The 25,733-nt window shown below is 43.4% G+C and overlaps 1 protein-coding gene across 1 annotated transcript in view; it reads left to right on the top strand.

Annotated features, from left to right (window-relative positions):
* The window catches only part of lrba (LPS responsive beige-like anchor protein), a 981,767-nt gene that overhangs the window by 419,454 nt on the left and 536,580 nt on the right, over positions 1-25,733 (top strand). Inside the window, 1 exon segment of the mRNA XM_038791976.1 lies at positions 10,748-10,914. Coding sequence (XP_038647904.1) covers positions 10,748-10,914 — 167 coding nt within the window.

Here is a 25,733-nt window from a genome sequence, read left to right as displayed (position 1 = left end):
AACTGCTTAAATGTTATGAGGATTCCCGCCTCTTTCTGGCAGCGAGTTCCAGATTCCCACCACCCTCTGGGTGAAAAATGTTTTCCTCAAATCTCCTCTAAATCATCTACTTAGCTTGAATCTATGCCCCTGGTTATTGACCCCTCTACTAAGGATAAAACATTTCTATATCATTCATAATTTGGTACAACTCAATCAAGTCCACCTTCTTTGCTCTAAAAAAACCACCTCAGCCTATTCAGCCTCTCTTCAGAGCCAGAACACCCCACCCCAGGCAACATCTCGTTAATCTCCTCTGCACCCTTGAAATGAATGAAATGAAATCGCTTATTGTCACAAGTAGGCTTCAAATGAAGTTACTGTGAAAAGCCCTAGTCGCCACATTCCGGCACCTGTTCGGGGAGGCTGTTACGGGAATTGAACCGTGCTGCTGACCTGCCTTGGTCTGCTTTCAAAGCCAGCGAATTAGCCCTGTGCTAAACAGCCCCAGCTATCTTGCACCTTTATCGCCATCCTTTATCGTGCAATCGCATCCTTTCCATAGTGTGGTGACTAGAACTGGACACAGTACTCTAGCTGTGGCCGAACAAGTGTTTCATATAGCTCCATCATAACCTCTCTGATGTCATATTCTACGCCTTGGCTAATAAAGGCAAATATCCCACCTACCTGTCCTTCTGCCTTCCAGGATCTTTGAATATACACCCTCACGGTCCCTTTGGTCCTCTGTACTTCCTGATGTCCTACCATTCGTTGTGTAATACGTTGCCTTGCTAGTCCTGCCAAAAGGCGTCACCTCACACATTTCAGGGGTTAAATTCCATTTGCCACTGTTCTGTCCATCTGGCCAGCCCATCGATACCATCCTATAATCTAAAGCTTTCTTCCTCGCTATTTACTACGCCACCAATTTTTGTGTCATCTGTGAGCTTAGTCATTATAGCCTCCCATCCACCAGATCATGTATGTTGTAAGGGCCCTTTCTGTTGAATCCTTTTTTTCCCCGCTTATTTTTGCTGTTATCATTTTGATCCATGGATGCTTAATGGACATGTACCTTTAAGTCAAGCAGGGAAATGAAGAATTCAAAAATTACAAAGGAGAACACTGCTACCCTTGAACATCCGAACTTTACGGCACCCGAGATTGGTGGAACTCTGTTTGATTGGTTGGCTGGTGGCCAATAAATTGGTCAAAAGGCCGTATTCTGCCAGTAACAGCTCTCTCTCTCTCTCTCTCTCTTTTCTCTCTCTCTCTTTTTCTCTCTCTCTCTTTCTCTCTCTCTCTCTTCTTCTCTCTCTCTTTCTCTCTCTCTCTCTCTCTCTCTCTCTCCCTCAAACTCAAAGCCCATATTGAAGGAAGGTATGCTATAAGACAACCATCTGAAAAAAAACATTTTATCCCTCTTACTTATTGTTTTACACCCTTCTTCTTCCTTCTGTGATTGTCTGTCTTGTGTGTGTGTGTACAGGGTAGGGCCAGTTTAAGTGGGGGGAATAAGAATTTGATAATTTTGAAAAATATATTTTATTCCAAATGCAATCAGTGACGTACACATACAACAACCAAATGTAAACATGATTCAAAATGTTTATCAATTTTCCCCTTTTTCACCCCGAAACCACCCCCCTCAACCTGCTGGCGACAAATGGGTCCTCCAATAAGGACAGTAAGAGCCTCCATCATACAAAAGAACCCCTCTTCGACCTTCTGACAGCGAACTTGATCTTCTCCAATTTAAAAATTCATGCAAATCCCAAGCCACGCCGAGACCCCCAGCAGAACTGCCAAACTCCAACGCAGTAAGGTTTGCCACCAGGCAATCAGACAGATGAAGGACACGACAACAGCTCCCCTTCAGCTCCAACAGATCTGAAACATCAAAAATTGCCACCAAAGGGCACAGTGACATCTTCACTCCCACTATTTATAACAGTCTTGAAAACCGTTACCCAGAACACCCACCATTCCCCCCCCCCCCCCCCCCCCCCCCCCCCCCCCCCCCAAACAGATTAGCGTGGCTTGCCAGTCCAGTCCCCTTCGACATCTCTCGAATACATCCTCCACTTCCAGGAAAAACCGATCACCCCATAAGGGTCGGAGTCATATGAGCCATGTGCACCACCTTCAACGTATAAGGCCCATCCTAGCAGGGTGAGGTCGAATTTATCCAGTGCATTGTTGCACTCCAGGCACCCCACCCAAGCCCAATCCCTAGTTCCTCCTCCCAATCCCACATTATCCCCTCCACTGGTGCCTTCGTCATCTCCACAAACCACCTGTAAATGTTCCCCCTCTCCCCAGCTCATCTTGGAGTTAAAAACCTACCTAACAACAAATGTTTTGGCAGCTGAGGGAACAAAAGCAGCTCTTTGCATGCAAAATCTCGGACCTGAAAATATCGGAATTCACTCCGACTTGGCAACTCAAACTTCTCCTGTAATTCATCTAGCCTCGTCAACCTTCCCTCTACGAATGGGTCCTTAACTCAATCTGACTCTTCCCTGTACCGATTCCTGTACATTACATCCAACCCTTCTGGTGTAAACCTGTGGTTCCCTCATATTTGAGCCAGTACCGACATGCGTCCTTTACCAAAGTGCACCCTCATAGATCATAGATCATATGATCATAGAACAGAATCATAGAATCGACTGATTCCAAATTTTGAGAGATGGTACAGCAACGGAACTGCTAGTGTGTCTACCTGGGGAAAATGGGAGCGGGCCGTCACCAGGGCCCTCAAGCTCTTCCCACACAAAAGGCCTCCTCCATCTGCACCTATTCTGTCCACTCCCCCCACCCAGAGTCTCATCTTCTCCATGTTTGCCACCCAATAATAGTACAATAGCTTGGGGAGCACCAACCGCCCCAACCCGCCGCCTTCTCTGCAAACAGGTCCTCTGAATCCTATACGCCCTGCCTGCCCGAACAAATTCTGAAATTAATTCATCCATCCTCCAGAAAATGCCTCCAGAAGGAATATCGGATGGGACTGAAAGACAAATAAGAACTTTGGCAAAACGTTCATCTTCATGCCTGCCAGAGATGGTGGCAGGGCATCCCTTCTCTTCAAATTGCTTTTTATACCCCTTTATACCCCTTCTACCAGACTGTCTAGATTCCATTTATGCATTGGTCCACTTGAATTCCCAGATACCAAAACTTTATCCTGGCCCCTTTGAATGGCAGGGATCCCAGTTCGCACCCTCCCCTGGCATTCAGCGGAAATACCTCACTTTTCGCTACATTCAGTTTATACTCTGAAAATGTGCCGAACATTCCCAGTAGATTCTTTATTTTCCCCATGCACTCCAGTGAGTTTGAAACGTGTAATGATAAATCATTTGCATACAATGGCACCCTATGCTCCCTTCCTCTCCTCACAATGCCTTCTAAGCTCTTGAAGCCCGATGCGCAATCACTCAATAACCAACGTAAACAACGGGGACATGCAGCATCCCTGCCTTGTGCCCCTTTGCAACCTAAAATACCCTGAATTCATCATGTTTGTCTTCACAATGATCATGGGGGATGCATACAACAGCCACACCCATGAAACAAATGTCGGTCCATACCCAAATATCCCTAGGATCTTGAACAGGTACCTCCATTCGACCCGGTCAAAGGCCGTATCCGCATCCATTGATATGATAACCTCCGGCGCTCATTCACCATACTCAACAGCCGTTTGGCAACTGCCTCCCCTAAACAAACCCTGCGGGTCTTCCGAGACCACATTGGCACATATCCTTCCAACCACCTCCCGAACACCTTAGCCAATACCTTCACATCTGTATTCAGTAAGGCGATGGGCCTGTAAACCCACACTCTGTCGGGTCTTTATCCTTCTTTGGAATCAACGAAATAGCTTGCGCATGTGTGGCCGGCATCTGCCCTCACCAACGATTCATTATACATATCCAGGAGAAGGGGGGGTCAACTCTGCCAAAAACTGTTGATAAATGTCTACCAGAAAGCCATTTAGCCCCAGTGCCTTCCCCGATTGCACTAACCCCACACACTCAATTATCTCCTGCAACCCACCTCTGGAAACACCAACCCCCCCCCCATATCCGCGTCCTTCCCCTGGGGCTGAGAACTGTACAGTCCGCGATAGAAGGCCTCAAATGCTTCACTAATTTTTTTCCAGCATCATCACCAACCCTCTCCCTGCCTCTCTCTCATGTGCAATCTCCCGTGCACCTGCCTGTCACCTCAACTAATGGGCCAGCAACCGACTAGCCTTCTCCCCATTCTCATATTGAACCCCCCCCATGAGTGACAAAGCTGACCCACCGCCTTCTCTATCGTCAACAGGTCAAACTGCCCCTGTAATTTTGGAGTTGGGGGCGAACTGCAATGTGTCCAAGACACTAAGATGAGTGGTAAAGCAAAAAGTGCAGAGGATACTGGAAGTCAGCAGAAGGATTTGGATAGGTTAAATGAATGAGCTAGGGTCTGGCAGATGGAATACAATGTTGACAAATGTGAGGTTATCCATTTTGGTAGGAATAACAGCAAAAGGGATTATTATTTAAATGATAAAATATTAAAACATGCTGGTGTGCAGAGGGACCTGGGTGCCCTAGTGTGTGAGTCGCAAAAAGTTGGTTTACAGGTGATAAAGAAGGCGAATGGAGTTTTTCCTTCATTGCTAGAAGGATGAGCAGCACCATAGCACAAGTGGATAGCACTGTGGCTTCACAGTGCCGGGGTCCCAGGTTCGATTCCCCGCTGGGTCACTGTCTGTGTGGAGTCTGCATGTTCACCCTGTGTCTGCGTGGGTTTCTTCCGGGTGCTCCGGTTTCCTCCCACAGTCCAAAGACGTGCAGGTTAGGTGGATTGGCCATGATAAATTGCCCTTAGTGACCAAAAAGGTTAGGTGGGGCTATTGGGTTAGGGGATAGGGTGGAAGTGAGGGCTTATGTGGGTCGATGCAGACTCGATGGGCCAAATGACCTCCTTCTGCACTGTATGTTCTATGATGGAGTTTAAGACGAGGGAGGTTATGCTGCAATTGTAGAAGGTGTTAGTGAGGCCACACCTGAAGTGTTATGTTCAGTTTTGGTCTCCTTACCTGAGAAAGGACGTACTGGCATTGGAGGGTGTGCTGAAGAAAAGCACTAGGTTAATCCCAGAGTTGAGGGGGTTGGATTAAGAGAAGAGGTTGAGTAGACTGGGACTGTACTCGTTGGAATTTAGAAGGATGCGGGAGGATCTTATAGAAACATATAAAATTATGAAGGGGATAGGATAGATGCGGGCAGGTTGTTTCCACTGTCTGGTGAAAGCAGAACTAGGGAGCGTAGTCTCAAAATAAGGGGAAGTAGATTTAGGACTGATCTCAGGAGGAACTTTATCACCCAAAGGGTTGTGAATCTATGGAATTCCCTGCCCAGTGAAGCAGTTGACGCTTCTTCATTAAATGTTTTAAAGGTAAAGATAGATAGTTTTTTGAAAAAAGGGTTATGGTGTTCGGGCAGGAAAGTGGAGCTGAGTCCACAAAAGATCAGCTATGATCTCATTGGATGGCAGAGCAGGCTCGAGGGGCCAGATGGCCTTCTCCTGCTCCTAGTTCTTATGTAATTTCTTCCTTTCAACTTCCTAGTCGGGGCCACCGAGTACCGCCAATCCACCTCTACAATCGCAATCACCAACCTCTGCTTCTCCTTCCTCTCAAATTTGATGGTGTGGGCCTTAAAAGGAATAACCCCCACCCAAGAATGTGGAGGAGGAAATCTCTCTGTTCTGATTAAGCCCCACATAGTTCTTTATCGCCAATGCCATCTTCTCGCAGAACTTTTCTCTGCCAGGAGCGCTGAATCAAAGCTCCACCCTGGTCTCTGTGCCCGGCCTGTTTTGAACCACATGTCCACATAATGTGGCACTTGGACCAAAATTACTATCCCGGCGTTTTCCACCCCCATGATCCCCGACAGCAACTTCCCCACCACAAAAAAAATAATATGGGAGTATACTCTGTGTGCATGGGAGAAAATGGAATACTCCCTCTCTCCCTGATGCCTACCCCCTCATCTGATCCATAAATACCCCAGCTAGACCAGCATTTATTGCCTATTCCTGGTTGCCCTTCAGAAAGTAGTGGTGAGCTGTAGTCTTGAACCAATGCAATCCCTGACGTGTAGGTACACCCACAGTGCCGTTAGGGAGATGATTCCAGGACTTGATCCAGTGACATTTGATACGTTTCCAAGTCAGAATAGTGACTCAGGATGCTGCCTAAGGAACCATGATGAGTTCCTGCAGTGCATCTTGTAGATTGTACACACGGCTGGCACTGTTTGTCGGTGGTGGAGGGATTGAATGTTTGTGGAACAGGTAGCAATGAAGCGGGCTGCTTTGTCCTGGGTGGTGTCGAGCTTCTGAAGTGTTGTTGGATCTGCACTCGTTCAGGAAAGTGGAAAGTATTACACTCCTGACATGTGCCTTGTCGGTGGAGAACAGGCTTTGGGGGTGGGGGTCAGGAGGCGTGTTACTCACCACAGGATTCCTACCCTTTGACCTGACCTGGTAGCCACAGTAATTACATGGCTTGTTCGGTTTCTGGTCAATGGTAACTCTCAGAATGGTGATAGTGGGAGATTTAGTGATGTCATTGAATGCCATGCGGCAATGTCTAGATCCTCTCTTATAGGAGAAGGTCATTGCCTGGCACTTATGTGGCACGAATGTTACTTGTCACTTGTCAGCTCAAGTCTGGATATTGTCCAGGTCCTGCTGCATTTGGCCATGAACTGCTTCAGTGTCTGAGGAGTTGCAAATGGTGCTGAACATTGTGCAGTCATCTGCGAACATCCCCTCTGATGGAAGGGAGGTAATTAATGAAGCAGGTGAAGATGGTTGGGCCTCGGATACTACCTTGAGGAACTCCTGCAAGATGCCCTGGAGCTAAGATGATTGACCTCCAAACACCACAACCATTTTCCTTTATGCCAGGAATGATTCTAGCCTGTGGAGAGTTTTCTCCCTGATTCCCATTTACTTCAGTTTCGCTAGGGCTCCTTAATGCCATACTCTGTCAAATGCTGCCTTGATATCACCTCACCTCACCTCTGGCATTCAATTCTTTTGTCCATGTTTGAAGCAAGGCTGTAATGAGGTCAGGAGCTGAGTGAACCTGGCGGAACCCAAACTGAGCATCCGTTAGCTGGTTATTGCTGAAATAGTGAGGTTGTTTGTTTAGAATGTTGAAGGTTATTTGTTTACATGTGTTTGGAAGTTGCTTTTTATATTGTGTTTGCTCACAGAAGCAGGCAGTCAGCAGTTCGATTTGGGTGTTGGAGCTTTCTGAGCTGAGGGAGAAAGAGAGATTAATGCTAGTCAGGCTGTGCTTTTAGCAGAGAAAATACTAACTTTATTGCTCACTGCTCGATGGGGAGTTCCAGATCATTTTGGAGACTGAACTTATGAGGGAAAAGAAGATTTGCTAGAGCAAGAAATCTACCATGACCTTCATAAAAAACAAAGTTACCTTGGAGAAAGCACAGAGAAAAAGGGACAGAGCAATCTGTGTATATCCAAACCCATGACGACGAGCGGAGAAGCCATTAGGAACTGGAGTGTTGTTGATTTTTAAATCCCACAGCACGAATGCAGAGAAATCTAAGCTTGAGCTGAGAAATCCACAGTTGTGAGGTTTTGAAGAGAAATAGGAGATAACTTAGCCAAAAGCTAATGGAAGGCTCCCCATGAAATTTCACACCTTGGAGAATAGCTGGAATACTGAGGAGAAGGTAAAGTGAATTTTCGAGGGCAGTCTGACAAAGGCAACACAGGCAAATACTTTTCACAAATTCACCAAGCATGCATATCAATGTACATGTTCATCAACCTCCTTCTGCTAGCTGCCTTTTAAAGTCCTTGGTTGAGTCACCTGAAGCAAAACTCAATGTTTTAATTTCCAACTGAAGTGGTTACACACCACTCATGCCCAGTGCCCCACCCTGTGCAGATCCAATACTCATGCTCTAGATTGCATACGTTGGCAGTCTCTCAACAGGTAACTGAAAGTCTGAAATGGAATGATGGTATAACTTGGGGACATTGGAACTGGAGTAGGCCATTCAACCCTCAAGCCTGTCTCACTATTCAATGAGATCATTGCTGATCTGTGACCTAACTCCATATATCTGACTTTGGTCCATATCCCTTCATATATTTGCTGAACAAAAACCTATCTATCTCAGATTTAAAATGAACAACTGATCTTGCATCCAACTGCTGTGTGTGGGAGAGTTCCCAAACCTCTACCATCCTTTGAATGAAGAAGTTCTTCCTAATATCTCTCCTGAACAGCCCTAATTTTTAGACCAAGCCCAATCTCCAACCAGTGGAAATAGTTCATCTTTATCTACCCTGTCTTTCCCTGTTAATATCTTGAAGGCTTCGTTCAGATCACGCCACAACTTTCTAAATTCTAGCATCTAATTTGAGTAATCTCCTCGTACCTCAACTCCTGTAATCCAGGTAGGTTTAGTAAACCTACCTCGCACTTCTTCCAAGGCCAAAAATATCCTTCCTAAGTTGAGGTGCCTAGAACTGCTCACAGTACTCCAATTGGGTCTAACCAGAGTTTTGTACAACTGCAGCATAGCCCGTGTGTCTTTATATTCAACTCTTCCATATACAAAGTATCGCATTCCATTAGCCTTTTTGATTACTTTCTGCATTTGTTCCTGTCGTTTTAAGAACCCATGTACCTGAACCCCCAAGTCGCTTTGGACATCCACCATACCTAACCTCTTTACATTTTGAAAGTACTCTGTTATATCCTTTTTTGGTCCACAATGGATAACCTCACTTGCTTACATTAAATTCTATCTACCAAATTTTCCCCATTCACCTAATCTGTCAATATTGCCTTGCAATTTATACTATCATCTAGGCTGTCCACAATGTCACCTAACAGTGTATCATCTGGATATGTGACTTTCTATGCCATCATCCAATTCATTAATGAATAGTGTGAATAATTGAGGTCCCAACACAGATCCCTGTGGTAGACCGTTGGTTACCTCCTACCAATGAGAGTAACTATTCATTATCGCCACTCTGCTGCCTGCCACTCAACCAGTTTCCTAACTATGTCAATAATTTGCCCTCAACTCCGTTAGCTTCCACCTTAGTTAACAGTCTCCTATGTGTGACTTTATCAAATGCCTCTGGATGTCCATATAAATGACATCCATAGACATTCCCCTGTCCACTACTTCAAAAAATTCAATAAGGTTAGTCATCATCATCATCATCGATTTCTTGATCCTCAACAGCTTGGCCAGGTTGCACTTCTTGGCTGTGTGAAAGTAGAAATACATGAGGGTGATGTTTCTGTGAGGTGGTGGGGTTAGATGGTGAGATTGGATCTGAGAAAGAGGATTCAGTTTGAGGATGCTTTTATCTTTAATTGATTCCACTCCGCCACTTGCCATGGGCTTAGCAGTTGCATTTCCAATAATTACGACAATGCCTCCTTTGTGGGTGATACAGGCAGGCCTGTTTTCTTCTGGTTAGCTCATGTTACTTTCAGCTGTGTATCACTTGCTGGATAGAGGACAGTGTAAGTGAGTGTCATGCCAACTGTTTGGCTGATATAGGTGCCTCTTGTTGAATAGCTGGCAGTGTGTGCCAGCTGTAAGATGTGAATATGAGGCTTGCAGCAATGTTATGTATATGAGGCTTCAGTGGAGCATGTGAATGCTGAATATATGTTCTGATTGATATTTCTGTAGACTGGTCATTGGGTTGTGGTGAATTGAGAAGTGTCTGAGGTTAATGCTGCAATTGGAAAGGTATGCCATTTGCAGATAAATTTATTAATGTCACCCACTCGTCAGATGTCATTGACTGTCTTGCGACACAGCAGCCAAGCCCTTGGGACTTGACTCTTGGCATTGGCCTCCATGGCTGTCTACTTCCATAGCCTTTTGAGTGTGTTTTGAGGGCCTTCCCCCTGTGAATACAGGACTTTTCACCATTATTTCTTTGTATTTCTTTGCACCATTATTTCCTCCGGTGCAGCATCTGAAAACCTTGAAGCCTGCTGTCTCCCATGTTGTGCTGTTCTTCATTTTTCCCAAGGCAGATTCAGTTCCTGAATGGCTGTCAGTACTTGGCCACAAACAGCTCTCCATTAAGAGATGCAAGCTTTAAACATTGCAGTTTAGATTTAGCAAGTGCAAGGAAGTACAATTATGGACCCCTGATGATACCTGAACAGTATGGTTACCACTGGCTGTGCAAAGCCATCATTCTGTTGAGTGGGTAGCATGTAGTTAGAAGGTTGTTTAATATGTATTAATTATGAATCGTGATTCCTGCGTCTGTGTTTTGGGGACCAAATTGGCCCACCCCGAACAGTGAATGATAGCCAATTAATAACTTTCCATGTCATTAAACATATAACTTGTTGCTTTTCTCTCGGTAAGATCATTTATGGAGTAATCGCTGTTGAGCTCTTGTTTGTATTGACACAGACCAGTCCTGGACATGTCTCAGAGGACGGAGGTGTACATTTTGTCAGGAAAATATAGAGATAAGAATGCTTCTGATTATCTTCAGCTAATATGAGTTGTACATGTATTGTAGTAATTGTGTGAAAATGACTTGGCTTTCAATGAAACATAGTAGCAAAGTGAACCTATTCCGTATAGCGCTTCTGGCTTGTTTGCAAGAGTGGTAAATAAGGTAAGAAAAAAATAACATTACTTTTGTTTTTCCTTGGCAGTCTCTGTGTGCCCAGTATTCAGCAGAAAGACGTGAAGAAGAAAAGATGTGTGATCACCTAATAAGAGCTGCAAAGTACCGAGATCATGTGACATCCATTCAGCTGATTCAGAAGATTATCAACATTTTGACAGACAAGCATGGTGCTTGGGGAAGCTCTTCACTGAGGTAAATCCACTGGTTTAAATTTCTGGTTTGGTTCAGATTGGGTCACTCCAAGAATTTGCTTAAGCTTCAGTGAGCATACCTTAACATACCTTGAAATATAATATTAAAAGTCATTGGCCTTAAACATGGAGATTGTAAATATGCTTAGTCCATTGCTACACTTTTGATTGCGACATACCTATTCAATTCATGCATCTATTCAATTCAATGTGCTGAAATGTTACTTCAAGGTTACATAGATTAAATTAGATGCAATCTTACTGAGACTGAGGGAAAGAAATATTCTTAAGTGTTTATTGGGATACTACAACCACTATTTTCCCTATTGTCATGACTGTGATCAGCTATCTGTATATTAAGAATATATCACACTGTATTTATATTAAATACACTTGTTTTTGGAGGTTAGTACTTCCCAGTGTAACATTAGATTAGCACAGATTTTATTACTTGGCTAGGTATCCATAGTGATTGACTATGGCCTGCTGTGTCCTCGTACTGATCATGTTGTCTGAAAGTCATAGGACTGATGGTGATGCTCCCTCTAATGTACCTGCCAACTAAATTTTAATTAATTGAGCTTAAAATTTCAAAACACTTATTGTGTTTGAATTTACTTGATAGCTTTTGGTTAATTTACATCTAAACCCGAAATTGATTTGAAAGAAAATAAAGAATGAAGGTTTGAAGAATATGCCACAAATGTATTTAATTATATTTGATTAAACGTTGAAGCAACGAAAGACAGTTTATTGAACAAAAAATGTGATTATACAGTGAAGAATTTTTTTTTTCAAATTCTTGAGCTCTTGATCCCCCAGTAATGTTTTTAAAATTATTTAATGGCTCTCAAATAGTTTTTATTCACTCTCAACTGATTAGAATAGATGCAGTAATCAATACATTGACTTTGAAAAATTGGTGACCAAAATACCTAACAAACAATTTTTGGGGGGGAAATCCAAAGCATTGCTTTTAATGAAAGCTAAATACTGCAGATGCTTAAAATCTGAAATATAACAAATGCTGGATAAACTTAGTAGTCTGTCAGCCTTTGTGCAGAGAGAAACCGTTAACGTTTGAATGCATTATTTATTTTTTTCTTTCCGTTCTAGAAACAAATGACCAGGTATTTTATAGATGGCGGGTTTCCTATCCTGCATCCAAATAGTTGATGGGATCCCCCCCCCCCCCCCCCCCCCCCCCCCCCCCCCCCCCCCCCACCTTGCCGGCACTGTCCGCTCTGCAGTAATTTTATGCTCCCACAAGCATTAATCGGCTGCAGGCAGGACTTTTGCCCCTTAACTTGGGATCAAGTCCCATTTTAGAGAGGTGCTGGCCAATCTGAATGGGACTGTATGCAGTCCCTGAAAACTGATCCCAGGAAGAAGTAGGTTTTGGAGGTCCCCAGGGTGTGGAGGCTTGGGGGCACTGGACTGTATGCGATTGGGGTGTCAGAGGAGAGGTGGTAGAGTGGGATTTGGTTGGGGGACTGGTGTGGGTGGAGGAAGTCTTGCCATTACTGGATCTTTGGGTGGGTCGGTGTGATTCAGGCCCGACGTCTGAACCTACATGTTTTTGGGCTTCATCCAGACCTGCAAAGTCCTCCCATGAGGCAAAAAACTGAGTCTGGGCAGGAAACTGCCCCCAAATGGTCAATAATTTGTCACTTAGGTGCCTCAATTGGGGCAACGGTGGGCAGCCCATCAAAGGCCTTGGCCTGTGCAATTAAATATTTACAAACCTACCAGGCCAATGTTTTCTATTAAACATTCAACTTTACAGAAATATTGCTCTAAATTTCAAACATACCAGGAGTTTTTAGTGCTTTGGACTAACCTTGTAACTTACGGATGGATAGTTGAGAGCTCTTGTGGAAGCTTGCAGCAGGCCTTAAGGTCTGTGGATTATGGAATGTTGTTGTATAACTAAAGCATCTGGCCCAGTCTAGCAAACAGAATGTCAGCTCACATGAGAGTAGGATTGTTGTGGTCAGTGTGCACAATTTTTCAGAAAGGCTCTGACATTACTCATATTCTTTCGCTGCAGGAGATGGTATAAATAACAACTTGGGTCATTTTGTTCTGAAAAAAAAAATCATGTTTAATCGACTTAACTCAGTTTTATGCCACAGCTTCACGAAGCATTCTTTTCTGAAGTTCCCCATACTGCTATACATTTCTGTAACTGAGAATTTTAGGAACCCTGTCCACTCCACCATTTCCTGAAGAGAAAATGGCGTTCAGTGGCCTTTATATCCAGGATACCACTCTTTACCATAAATACAGAAGAGGAGCCAAAAGGGCCTGAGCGGGAGGCACCATGCACAATGATACAAGTCGACTCATTGGTCATTGTTGCCTGATGATGTTGAAGGATCCTTGGTGAGTTGCTGCAGTGCGTCGTGTAGATGGTACATACTACTGTCACCGAACATCAGTGATGGAGGGAATGAATGTTGAAGGTGATAGATGGGGTGCTGATAAATGTGCTGCTTTGTCTTTGATGGCGTTGAGCTTTTTTTTTTTGAAGTGCCCAATTCTTTTTTTTTTCCAATTATGGGGCAATTTAGTGTGGCTAATCCAACTACGGGTCCTTGGCACCTTGAGGCAGCTGTGCTAACCACTTGAGTGTTGTTGGAGCTGCATTCATCCAGGAAAGTGGAGAACACTCCATCATGCACTCCTGACTTGTGTCTTGTAGAGAATTGACAGGCTTTGGGGAGTCAAGAGGTGAATTACTGGCCACAGGACTACTAGCTTCTGACCTCTTATAGCCACAGTATTTATATGTTAGTCCAGTTCAGTTTCTGGTCAATGGTAAGCCCAAGGATGTTAATGGTAGGGAATTCAACTATGGTAATGCCATTAAATGTCATGGGGAGATGATCAGATTCTCTTGTTGGAATTGTTTTTTGCCTGGCACGGATGCTACTTGCCAGTTATCAGCCCAAGCCTGAAGTTGTCCAGGCCTTGCTGCATATAGACATGGACTGCATCAGTATCTGAGGAGTCATAACTGGTTCTGGACATTGTGCAATCATCAGTCAGCATTCCCACTTTTGACCTTTTGATGGATAGAATGTCATTTATGAAACAGTTGAAGATGGTTCGGCCTAGGACGCTACCCTGAGAAACTCCTGCAGCAATGTCCGGAGGCTGAGTTAATTGGCCTCCAACAACTGAAGCCATCTTCTTCTCTGCTAGTTGGAACTGTAACCTTTACAATACGCTGACTGTAATGTAACTGACTGCAGCATTTAATGTTATGGCCACTGGTTTTTAAAAACTGGCAAGATTATATAAACTGTCAAAAAAAGAAGATTATGCCAGGATACTCAAACATCCTGTTTGCACAAATGTCAAAGGACAAGCGTGTTTGTAAAATATAAAAAAAGTATTGAGTTGAACATTGTTACAGTTATATTGAAAACACTTTGTCACAGAACTGCTAATGATTCATGTTAGATTGAAAAGATTCTTAGCTGAGCTGTGATTGATCTATTTGTAACTCCTGTAGCATGTTTGGTTATACTTCAAAATAAAGACCCATTAAATAAAAGTCCAAGACAGACCTGCATCAATAATTGAACAAAATAGTGCAATATCTATCTTTTATTCAATGATTGTAGGAGCAATGGCATTATTCAGCATCCCCTGGGGCTGCCGAGTAGTGGATTCACTACTTTTCTTTTGAAACCTGGGCATGTAGGCAAGCCTTGCTGCCAGCTGTTTTCTCTGAACAGAAAGATGAAAGTCATGGACTCCAGATACTGGTCTGACTGGTTAAGAGGCGAATAGATATCTGCTTACAACACCTGGCTCCCAGCATTAAGTTTCTGCTGGCTGTGTCTCAAGATTGTCCTCCAGAAACAGTTCACTCTCTCGATCCTTCACTTCCTCCTCCTTCACTGTCCTTCCTCACCATCCTCATCCTCCACCAGCACCAGCACCACCTTCACTCTCCTGGGCCATGTTGGACCTGAGGAAAGAAAATGCATGAGTTTAAAGTAGTTGAATGTGTCCTGATGGTGCAGTCCCTAGGGAAGAGGGGAAAGGCTGGACCCTTATTATTCAGCATGGAAAGATGACTGAGGCTGCAGTACTTAACTCACTGTGGATGAATGCTGCCCACTTTGATCTCTGTCACAGGCACAGACAGTAGTGCATGAAGTTGCACAACCTTTTCCATGTAAATGAGGTGGGGTTCGGCATGGGGATTCTTCCCATGTTCTGTTATGGCATTTTGCAACTTTTCACCTGCAAAGACAATAGGGAACGAACATTAAAAAATGAGATCTTGTTTTTAAAAATGGATTCAATTTTTCAAAAATTTCCTTGGTTACATTGCTGAAATCCCGATTTATTTTGGGTGTGAGTCAAGATTTTAGAGTGCCAGAGTTTATTTTTATCTTAAAGCTGTTATATAAACACTCGGGTGGGAAATTCAGTTCTGCAGTGATTATATTCTTGGATCCAGTTGCATTTCAAGTTCAAAATTGTGTCCACATTTTGTGTAGGATTGGGCATGACATTTTGGATCGGTCATTCGCTGCACTGGAAGTACACTGGCAAATTATGATGTCAATAAGCACTTGATGCTCATTTGACTCTTGAGAGTGCCATTTTCAATGCGAAAACTCCTGCTCGTACCCTCTCATACAGTTGAGTGTGTGTTCAGCATTAAGAAGGGTCTCTCCATTTGAAGGACTCCTCAACCACTCTCTGGTTAATTGCTGGTTGTTGCTGAGTTAGTAGGAATGTTGGATGTTTATATGGCTACTTCAAGTTGCAGAGGACTGCAGAGAGGTATTGCACGTGATGAAGGTCTTGATTAAATGATTCTGCCAATCACTTGCTGCTAATCACAGGTGCTGTAGTTTCTATCTACCTGGCCTGCAGCTTAACTGGAGGAATCACTAGAGGTGACTGGAGCAGAAGCCAAGTGGAGAGGGAGGAGGATGGGCTGTGGAAGGATTTTGAACAGGAAATCCTAGCTCCCCACCTAACAACTTCAGGGAGCAATTTTCTAATTCCAACAAGATGGCATTACCAGTCGCCATTAAAGATAATCATGATTATGAATTTATTCACTTTAGTCTCCTTTCAGGTATCATCATTGTGCCACTGCCCCTCACATGGGTGACTGCGAGTCCCTACAAGCTCTTTTGGGCACTGATATCTGCTACCATATAAACTTGTATAGCTTCACTCTGAGCTTCTTCTACTTTTACTGCTCCTCCATTGCCTGGCTAGGTTGCAGTTCATGGATATCTGAAAGGAGAAAGGTGGGAGTGAGGGAAGGGGGAAAACAAATGATGCATGCTTAGATCACTGCATTTTGTATGTTAGAAGAATTTGTTGGATAAAGGGGAAGTGAGGATTAGGAATATGAGCCTGCTGTCGGTTTCAATGGTTTCACTCCTGCCACTGACCACGTTCTCAATTACGGCTGCTCCAGCAATGACAAGCGCCATCTCCTCAATCACGATGAGGACATGCAACTGTGCCTGACCCTTGATAGTTAGGTGCTTCTGCGTGTTGATGTGCAGAATTAGCAAGCGAGAAGGAAACAGTAGAATAGAACATTACAGCGCAGTACAGGCCCTTCGGCCCTCGATGTTGCGCCAACCTGTGAAACCAATCTAAAGCTCATCTACACTATTCCATTATCATCCATATGTTGATCCAATGACCATTTAAATGCCCTTAATGTTGGCAAGTCCACCACTGTTGCAGGCAGGGCATTCCATGCCCTTACTACTCTCTGAGTAAAGAACCTACCTCTGACATCTGTCCTATATCTATCTCCCCTCAGTTTAAAGTCCCCTCGTGCTAGCCATCACCATCCGAGGAAAAGGCTCTTACTGTCCACCCTATCTAATCCTCTGATCGTCTTGTATGCCCCTATTAAGTCACCTCTTAGCCTTCTTCTCTCTAACGAAAACAGCCTAAAGTCTCTCAGCCTTTCCTCATAAGATCTTCCCTCCATACCAGGCAACATCCTGGTAAATCTCCTCTGCACCATTTCCAATGCTGCCACATCCTTCCTGTAATGCGGCGACCAAAACTGCATGCCATACTCCAAATGCGGCCGCACCAGTGTTTTGCACAGCTTCAACATGATCTCATGGCTCCGAAACTCAATCCTTCTACCAATAAAAGCTAACACACCGTACGCCTTCTTAACAACCCTATCAACCTGGGTGGCAACTTTCAGGGATCTATGTACATGGGCACCGGGATCTCTCTGCTCATCCACACTACCAAGTATCTTACCATTAGCCCAGTACTCTGTCTTCCTGTTACTCCTTCCAAAATGAATCACCTCACACTTTTCTGCATTAAATTCCATTTGCCACTTCTCAGCCCAGCTCTGCAGCTTATCTATGTCCCTCTGTAACCTGCAACATCCTTCCGCACTGTCCACAACTCCACCGACTTTAGTGTCATCCACAAATTTACTCATCCATCCTTCTACGCCCTCTTCCAGGTCATTTATAAAAATAACAAACAGCAGTGGCCCCAAAACAGATTCTTGTGGTGCACCAGTAGTAACTGAACTCCAGGCTGAACATTTCCCATCAACCACCACCCTCTGTCTTCTTACAGCTAGCCAATTTCTGATCCAAACTGCTAAATCACCCTCAATCCCATGCCTCCATATTTTCTGCAATAGCCTACCATGGGGAACCTTATCAAATGCTTTACTGAAATCCATATACACCACATCAACTATTTTACCCTCCTCCACCTGTTTGGTCACCGTCTCAAAGAACTCGATAAGGTTTGTGAGGCACGACCTACCACCACAAAACAGTGTTGACTAGCCCTAATCAAATTATTCCTTTCTGGATGATTATACATCCTATATCTTATAATCCTTTCACTGGTCTATAGTTACCGGGGTAGTCTCTACTCCTCTTCTTGAACAAGGGGACAACATTTGCTATCCTCCAGTCTTCTGGCACTATTCCTGTAGACAATGACGGCAGAAAGATCAAAGCCAAAGGCTCTGCAATCTCCTCCCTAGCTTCCCAGAGAATCCTAGGATAAATCCCATCTGGCCCAGGGGATTTATCTATTTTCACACCACCTCCTTATGAACCTCAATCCCGTCTAGTCTAGTAGCCTTAATCTCAGTATTCTCCTCGACAACATTGTCTTTTTCCTGTGTGCATACTGACAAAAAATATTCATTTAGAGCCTCTCCTATCTCCAAGGTCCCCAAGGACTCCACGCACAACTTCCCACGACTGTCCTTGACCGGCCCTACTCTTACCCTAGTCATTCTTTTATTCCTGACATACCTAAAGAAAGCTTTAGGGTTTTCCTTGATCCTACCTGCCAAGGACTTCTCATGTCCCCTCCTGGCTCCTCTTAGCTCTCTCTTTAGGTCCTTCCTGGCTAACTTATAACTCTCCAGCACCCTAACTGAACCTTCACGTCTCATAAAGCCTCCTTCTTCCTCTTGACAAGTAATTCAACTACTTTAGTAAACCACAGTTCCCTCACTCGACCACTTCTCCCTGCCTGACAGGTACATACTTATCAAGGACACACAGTAGCTGTTCCGCAGTAAATGTAACCGAATTGTGGTCACTATCAACAAAGTGCTCACCTACCTCCAAAAAGTGTTAGTGAGTGGGATGCAATGTATTTATGTTAGGTTGTCGTTGGATAGCTGACAGTATGTAAGCTGTGAGATGTGGTTGTGAGGTTTCCAGCAGCGCGAACTATATGAGTCGAAGATATGAATGTTAAGAATTAGTCATTGTTGAGGATGAGGCGGTGGGTGAATTAGGCGCTGTGTGAGGCTAATCTGGTTGTTGGGATATGACATTTGAAGATTACTTAAGTGACCTTGATCACTTGTGTGAGTTCATTGAATTCTTTACATCATTGCCTCCAGGTTCTTGGGCTACACTGCCGGCGTTGACCACAACAGTTATCAACTTCCACTGCCTGGAGGACCCCCAGGCCCCCAATGGACAGAGGAACTTTCTCCTCCTGTCCATTTCTTGCACCAAGGCCTCCAGTGTTGCTTTGGAAAACCTTGGAGTCTGCATGTTAAATTCAACGACTTCCCTTATGTAGCTATGTCCTGCAAGCTGCAAGATGTTTATATCTCCGGCTCAGCGACAGATTGGAAGGAATAAAAGTTATGAGCCATGGTCGCTTTCACAGCCAAGACAAATGTGGTCCTTGACCTGATACTGAGGTTGCATTTGTGGTCCACCAATTGGCCAATTTCGGTCATGACTTTATAGAATCCCTGTGATGCATTCGACCCTCTACCTCGGGCCACTCCCCTGTCCTATCCCCGTAGCCCAACTAACCTGCACGTTTTTGGACACCAAGGGACAATTTAACATGGCTAATCCACCTAACCCACACATCTGTGGACTGTGGGAGGAAACCAGAACACCCAGAGGAAACCCATGAAGACACTGGGAGAACATGCAAACTCCACACAGACAGTGACTCGACTGGAATTTAACCGGGTCCCTGGTGCTGTGAGGCAGCAGTACTTGCCACCTGCTATCCACTGCCACCATGTTGCCCTCGTTAGTGAAAGGAAGATGTCTCGATTGCTCACTGCTGAAGTGGCAGTAAAACGATTTCTCCCTAAAGATGCTCTACAGTTATGACCTCCTGCTTGGGAGCCTTTCAACCCCTCAAACCCATCCATTTTCTCATAGCTTGTTCTGCTCAGTATGCGGTCTCTCTGTTCTCCCAGTCACACTAATTCTAAGTGAAAAGCCAACCATGCCACCCATATCTAAAAGCCAGTGTTTCCGCATAAGCTTTTAAAGGAACAACATGTTCATCAGCATCCAGACCACACCCTGTACCATATTGCGAACTTTAGGCAAGAGTAAGAAAATTCAAAATACGTATAAAATTGCCAAGTGAAATAGTCCAGCAACTAATCTGTGAGTAGTTCACAATCCCTTTTATGTAACACTGTTATGGGGCCTTCCTGTTATTGAATAATTAACTAGTTCTGTGAATGTGCCAGGTGAAAACAGTAGGTCATTAGAATACAGTAAAGTATTGTCTGTATAATATTTTACAAGCAAGTTCAGTCGTCTCATATTTGCCATCCTATAAAACTCAAAATAGCTGACTACAATTTCAAAAAAGCTGACACTGTGCAAAAAAACTGACAACATAAAATATTGTACAACTGTAAAATGACTTTGAATAAGACTCCCATGGTCAAGGCCATTGCTGCAAAGGAGCAAAATAAGTTAAGGGTGAGGAAATGGTGTTAAGGTATTGTCATGAGCCTAATAATCCAGAGACCCAGGGTAGTGGTCTGGGGACCCAGGTTCGAATCCCACCACGGCAGATGTTCATATTTGAATTCAACAAAAATCTCAAATTAAAACCTAATAATGACCATGAAATCATTACCGATTGTCATTAGACAGCATCTGGTTCGCTCATGTCCCGTAGGGAAGGAAATCTACCATCCTTACCCGTTCTAGTCTACATGTGATTTTAGGTCCATAGCGATAAGACCACAGAACATAGAAGCAGAATGAGGCCATTCGGCCCATCGAGTCTGTTCTGCTATTCAATCATGGCTGATATTTTTCTCATCCCCATTCTCCTGCCTTCCCCCAAAATGTGGTTGACTCTTAAATGTCCTTTGAAATGGCTGAGCAAGCAACTCAGTTCAGGGCAATTGGGGTTGGGCAATAAATGCTGGCCCACACAGCAATGCTGACATCCCATGAATGAATCAAAAAACTAATTCCTTTTTCATCTCATTTGTTTACTGCTCCTAAAATGCATTCTGCAAATTAGTTGATTTTTCAATGAAAACTCATATGAAGTTCCTCTCTTATGTTGCATCTGAAAATAAATGTTTGGAACAGGAGTATATTAGTGTAGGAACTTGTCAAAACAGTAGGAAGTAGTACAGGAGCTAGGAAATTGGTGGAAGGGTGGTTCTGTTAATTAATGATGGTATTAGCACATTAGAGAGGCTTGCCCTATGTTCAGGAAACAAGGATGTGGAAGACATTTGGGATAGAGGTGAGAAATGTCAAAGGCAGAAAGTCTCTTGTGGGAGCAATATACAGGCCCCGAATAGTAACCACATGGTGGGACGGAGTATAAAGGAAAAGATGATGGCAGCTTGACAGATAAGTACAGCAATAATCATGGAGGATTTTAATCTGTTCTCGACTGGAAAAATCAGATGGGCAAAGGTAGCCTCAATGAGGAGCTCGGAGAATGTTTTCATGGTATTTTCTTAGAACAACGCTTTCTGGAGCCATCCAGAAAGCAGGCTATACTAGATCTAGTATTGTGCAATGAGGTGGGATTAATTGATGACCACATCATAAAGGCACCCCTAAATAGCAGCGATCAGAATATGATTGAATTTTGCATCACTTTGAAGGAGAAAAGTGTGGTTCCGAGACAAGTATTTAAAATTTCAGGGCAATTATGAGGGCAGTAAAGCAGAGCTAGCTGAAGTGAACTGGCAATTTTGGTTCAGGGACTAATCAATAGAGATGCAGTGGCAGACTAATTTAAGGGGATATTTCTGAATACACTGAATAGATACACTCCAACGAAAAAATCTACTATCTGTGGTGAACTAAAGAAGTTAAAGATAGTCAAACTTAAAGAAAAAACACATATTTGTGGGAAGATTGGTGGCAGGTCAGTCAATTGGACAGAATGTAACGAATAGCAAAGAATAACTAAACGATTGATAAGGAGGGAAAAATTGAAGTTCAAGAGAAATATATCTAGTAATATAAAGACAGTAAGAGTTTATCTACATTTTTTAAAAAGACGAGTTAACACAATGAGCAATGGTCCTTTAGAAAGTTAGTCTGGGGAATTAATAATGGAAAATAAGGAGATGGAAGATGAAGTGAACAGGTGTTTTGCATTGGTCTTTACTATAGAGGATACACATAACATCCCAGAAATAGCTCTTAATCAGGAAATGAAAGAAAGGGAGGAACTCAAAATTACAAACACCAAGGAAGTAGTACAGAACAAATAGTTTAAACTGTGGGCTGCCAAATTACTGGATTCTGATGGATTTCAGCCCATGGTCTGAAAAGAAGTTTTTAGGGAAATAGTTAATGCGTTGGTTTTAATTCCCCAAAATTCCTGCAATTTGGTGAAGGTCCCATTTAGATTGGAAAATAGCAAATGTAACTCCTTTATTCAAGGAGGGAGGAAGACAGAAAGCAGGAAACTACAGGCCATTCAGATTAACATCTGTCAGAGGGCAAATATTAGAAGTTATTATTAAATATGTTATAGCAGGGCACGTGGTAATGCTCAAGGTAATCAGGAAGAGTCAACATGGTTTTGTGAGGAGAAATCCTGTTTAACCAACTTGTTAGAGTTCTTTGATGAAGTAATATGTGCTGTGGGTAAAGAGAAACCGGTGAATGTATTGTGCTTAATTTTTAGAAGGCATTTGATAAGGTGCCACATCAAAGGTTATTGTGGAAAATGAAAGCTCCTGGTGTAAAGGATAACATAATAGCATGGATAGAAGATAGGCTAGTTAACGGAAAAGAACAGGCAAAAATTGGTCATTTTCTAGTTGGCAGGATGTAATAAGTGGTGTGGAGGCATCAACATTTTACAAGTTACATTACGTGGACAAAGGGCCCAAAGATATGGTTGCTAAATTTGCTACTGAGACAGTAGATAGATTCTTGTGGTAGGAGAGAATGTGGAATTGAGATAAAGGTCAGATCAGCCTTGATCTTCAATGCATGACAGAGCAGCAGCCGAATGGCCAACTTCTAATTTGCATGTTTGCTTGTTTGTATGTATGTATGTTTGTATGCATTTAACTCACAATAAAGCTGAGGAAAGAAAATCTTTGACAGTGTTAGAAATTCATGAAAGTGGAACTGAACATTAAAAGTTAAACGGTTAATTTCTAAAGTGGTGTATAGTCATTGCCCAAATCATCCCCACCCCATCATCCTCAAGATATGTTTTGCTGCAGGTTTGAGCAATTGAGTGTAGCTTGCTTCAGCTAATTAAATGTTATGGGTTAATATTGACTCCAGATTTTGGCAGGAGTGGAAGGTAATATAATGAGTTTATGCAACAGGAAAGATTTACCATTGCATAGGTATCACAGCCAAAGGAGGTATTGCTGATTGCCATTATCTTTACAGATAATTATTACACTTTACTCATCAGGATTGGCAGTTGATGAAGAAAAATACTTTGGAAAACAACTCGCACAAGCCTTCTGCTGAGGTTTCCTTGAATAAAGTTTAAAAAGCAGTCCCTAATTTTAACTTCATATTAATTGAATAAATAAAATGTGTTGCACCACAACTACAGCAAGGGGCTGGTTTAGCACAGTGGGCTAAACAACTGGCTTGTAATGCGGAACAAGGCCAGCAGCGCGGGTTCAATTCCCGTACCAGCCTCTCCGAAAAAGCGGTGGAATGTGACGACTTGGGCTTTTCACAGTAACTTCATTGAAGCCTACTTGTGATAATAAGCGATTATTATTATTGTTAGTAGTAGTAGTAGTAATATTATTATTATTATTAATGTGTCGTGTTCGTGGGGGAAAAAACCTAAACCTGTAGTAAGTATCTACATTTCTAGAAGCTTCGGCTCAGTGTTGTTGGAAGTCTAAGGTGCAGGCTTTGTGGGGCATTTGGGACCGGGAAAGTTAACGAGACTCTTTGATCCAGGAGGCAGTTACACCCTTAGGTTAGGGAGTGGTACAGATTTGGTTCATGTTCAAAGTAAAGAGCCTATAATTGCACGTCGTACAGGGAAGGAGGCCCAAGGTGCTTTGCTGGAGGTGCTTTAATTTTTCTCCTTTACTAACAAGTACAATGTTCTTCTCACCTGTTCGGATGAGGACAACATTTATTTTTTCTTTTATGGGATATGTGCATTGCTGGTTAGGTCAGTATTTATTGCCCGTCCCTAATTGTCTTTGAGAAGATGGTGGTGAGCCATCATCTGGAACTGCTGCAGTCCATGTGGTGTAGGTACACCCACAGTACTGAGAGGAAGGGAGCTCCAGGATTTTGACCCAGCGATAGTGAAGGAACAGTGATATACTTTCAAGTTAGGATGGTGTGGGGCTTGGAGGAGAGCTTGCAGGTGGTTTGCGTTCCCATGCACCTGCTGCCCTTGGAATGCTAGGTGATAGATGTTGTGCATTTGAAAGGTGCTGTTGATGTAGCCTTGATGATTTGCAGTGCATCTTGCAGATTTTGCCCTCTGCTGTTGTGGAGCGAGTAAATGTTGAAAGTGGTGAATGCAGTGCTAATCGAGCAGGCTGCTTGACCTGGATGATGTCCAGCTTCTTGAAGTTGTTGGATCTGCACATATCGAAGCAAGTGGAGAGTATTCCGTGACATTCCTGACTTGTGCTTTGTAGATGTTGGACAGTCTTTGGGAAGTCAGGAGGTAAGCTATCCGCCGCAGAATTTGCAGCCTCTGACCTGCTTTTGCAGCCACAGTATTTATATGGCTGGTCCAGTTAATTTCTGGTCCATGGTAACCCCCAGGATGAGAATTCGAGATGGTAATGTCATTGAATGTCAGGGGGAGATGGTTGGGTTCTCTCTTGTTGAGAATGACCAGTGCCTGGCTCTTATGTGACAAGAATGTAGCTTTTCACTTATCAGTGCAAGTCAGAATCCTGCCCAGGGTTGCCTCTAATTATGGGATTGGTCATTGTCATCTGCCCAGCCAGTAAGGTAGTGACCCACCAACATCCGCTTTTCTCTGTATGGAAGAATAAGGGGTTTTTATCTCAAAGAGTGGACAAACAAAACGGAGACATTTTACAACTTGGCATAGCCACCCTTGGTGGAGTGAGCAGCTAGAATTGAAGGAATGCAGAGACCTTGGAGGGTTATTAGGGTTGGAGGAAGTTACGCAGATGAGCCACAAAGCATTGTACGGATTTGAAACATTTCAAATTGAGGCTTTGCCAGACTGCAAGCCAAGATGGTTCAACAGTCACAGGGGTGATAAATGAATAGGATTTGATGCGAGTTAGGATGCAGACAGCAGAGGTTTGGAGTCATTGCTCTTAATCTCAGCAATTTCCCCCACCATAAATTCACCCTGCTTCCTTTCCTCTCTGATTCTTCCATTTGCTTGTCATCACTCAGTTTCATCTGCTCATCAGCTCTTCCCCACTGAGTGGTGGAGGCAGGGTCAATGAATATTTTAAAGTATGAATTAGGTAGATTCTTGATTGACAAGGGAGCCAAAGGATACCGGGGATAGGATGAAAAGTGCAGATTCAAAGTTTTTAGATTTGGGTTTCCGGATACCTAAGATAGGCAGTCGACTGTTTTAAAATGGTCTATTAAGAAGTGACAGTTTAGATAAAATGCAGTAACTAATTAGACAGAAAAAGTTTATGACCTGCGACAGTTGAGAGTGGTTCACTGATCCCAGAAGATGAATGGATGGTTCTGTCTTCTACTTTAGCTTTCTACTTTAACCTTGTACTACATCATCCAGGAGGCTCTTTGTTGCCTCGTGTGTCCGCCGTCTTGACCGTTCATTTCTCCTGGTTTCTGCCGTTTTTTGTTTCTTTGCGGCCTCTTTAGCTACTGATGTTCGGCATTGTCTCTTGTGCTGTTGTTTGGTACGGTGATGGGATACTGTTTTCCCTGTTCTAGCGGTCTATTTCAAGTAAAAGAGTCTAACAAAGTAACAAAGAGTTGTACTACATTCACCTGAGGAAGGAGCTGCGCTCCGAAAGCTCGTGTTTGAATCAAACCTGTTGGACTTTAACCTGGTGTTGTAAGACTTCTTACTGTGCTC

Source organism: Scyliorhinus canicula, chromosome 3 (genome assembly GCF_902713615.1).
Source record: "Scyliorhinus canicula chromosome 3, sScyCan1.1, whole genome shotgun sequence".
Classification (NCBI taxonomy): Eukaryota; Metazoa; Chordata; class Chondrichthyes; order Carcharhiniformes; family Scyliorhinidae; genus Scyliorhinus; species Scyliorhinus canicula.
Note: the sequence above shows the minus strand (reverse complement) of the source record. Positions and strands in the feature narration are given on the sequence as shown.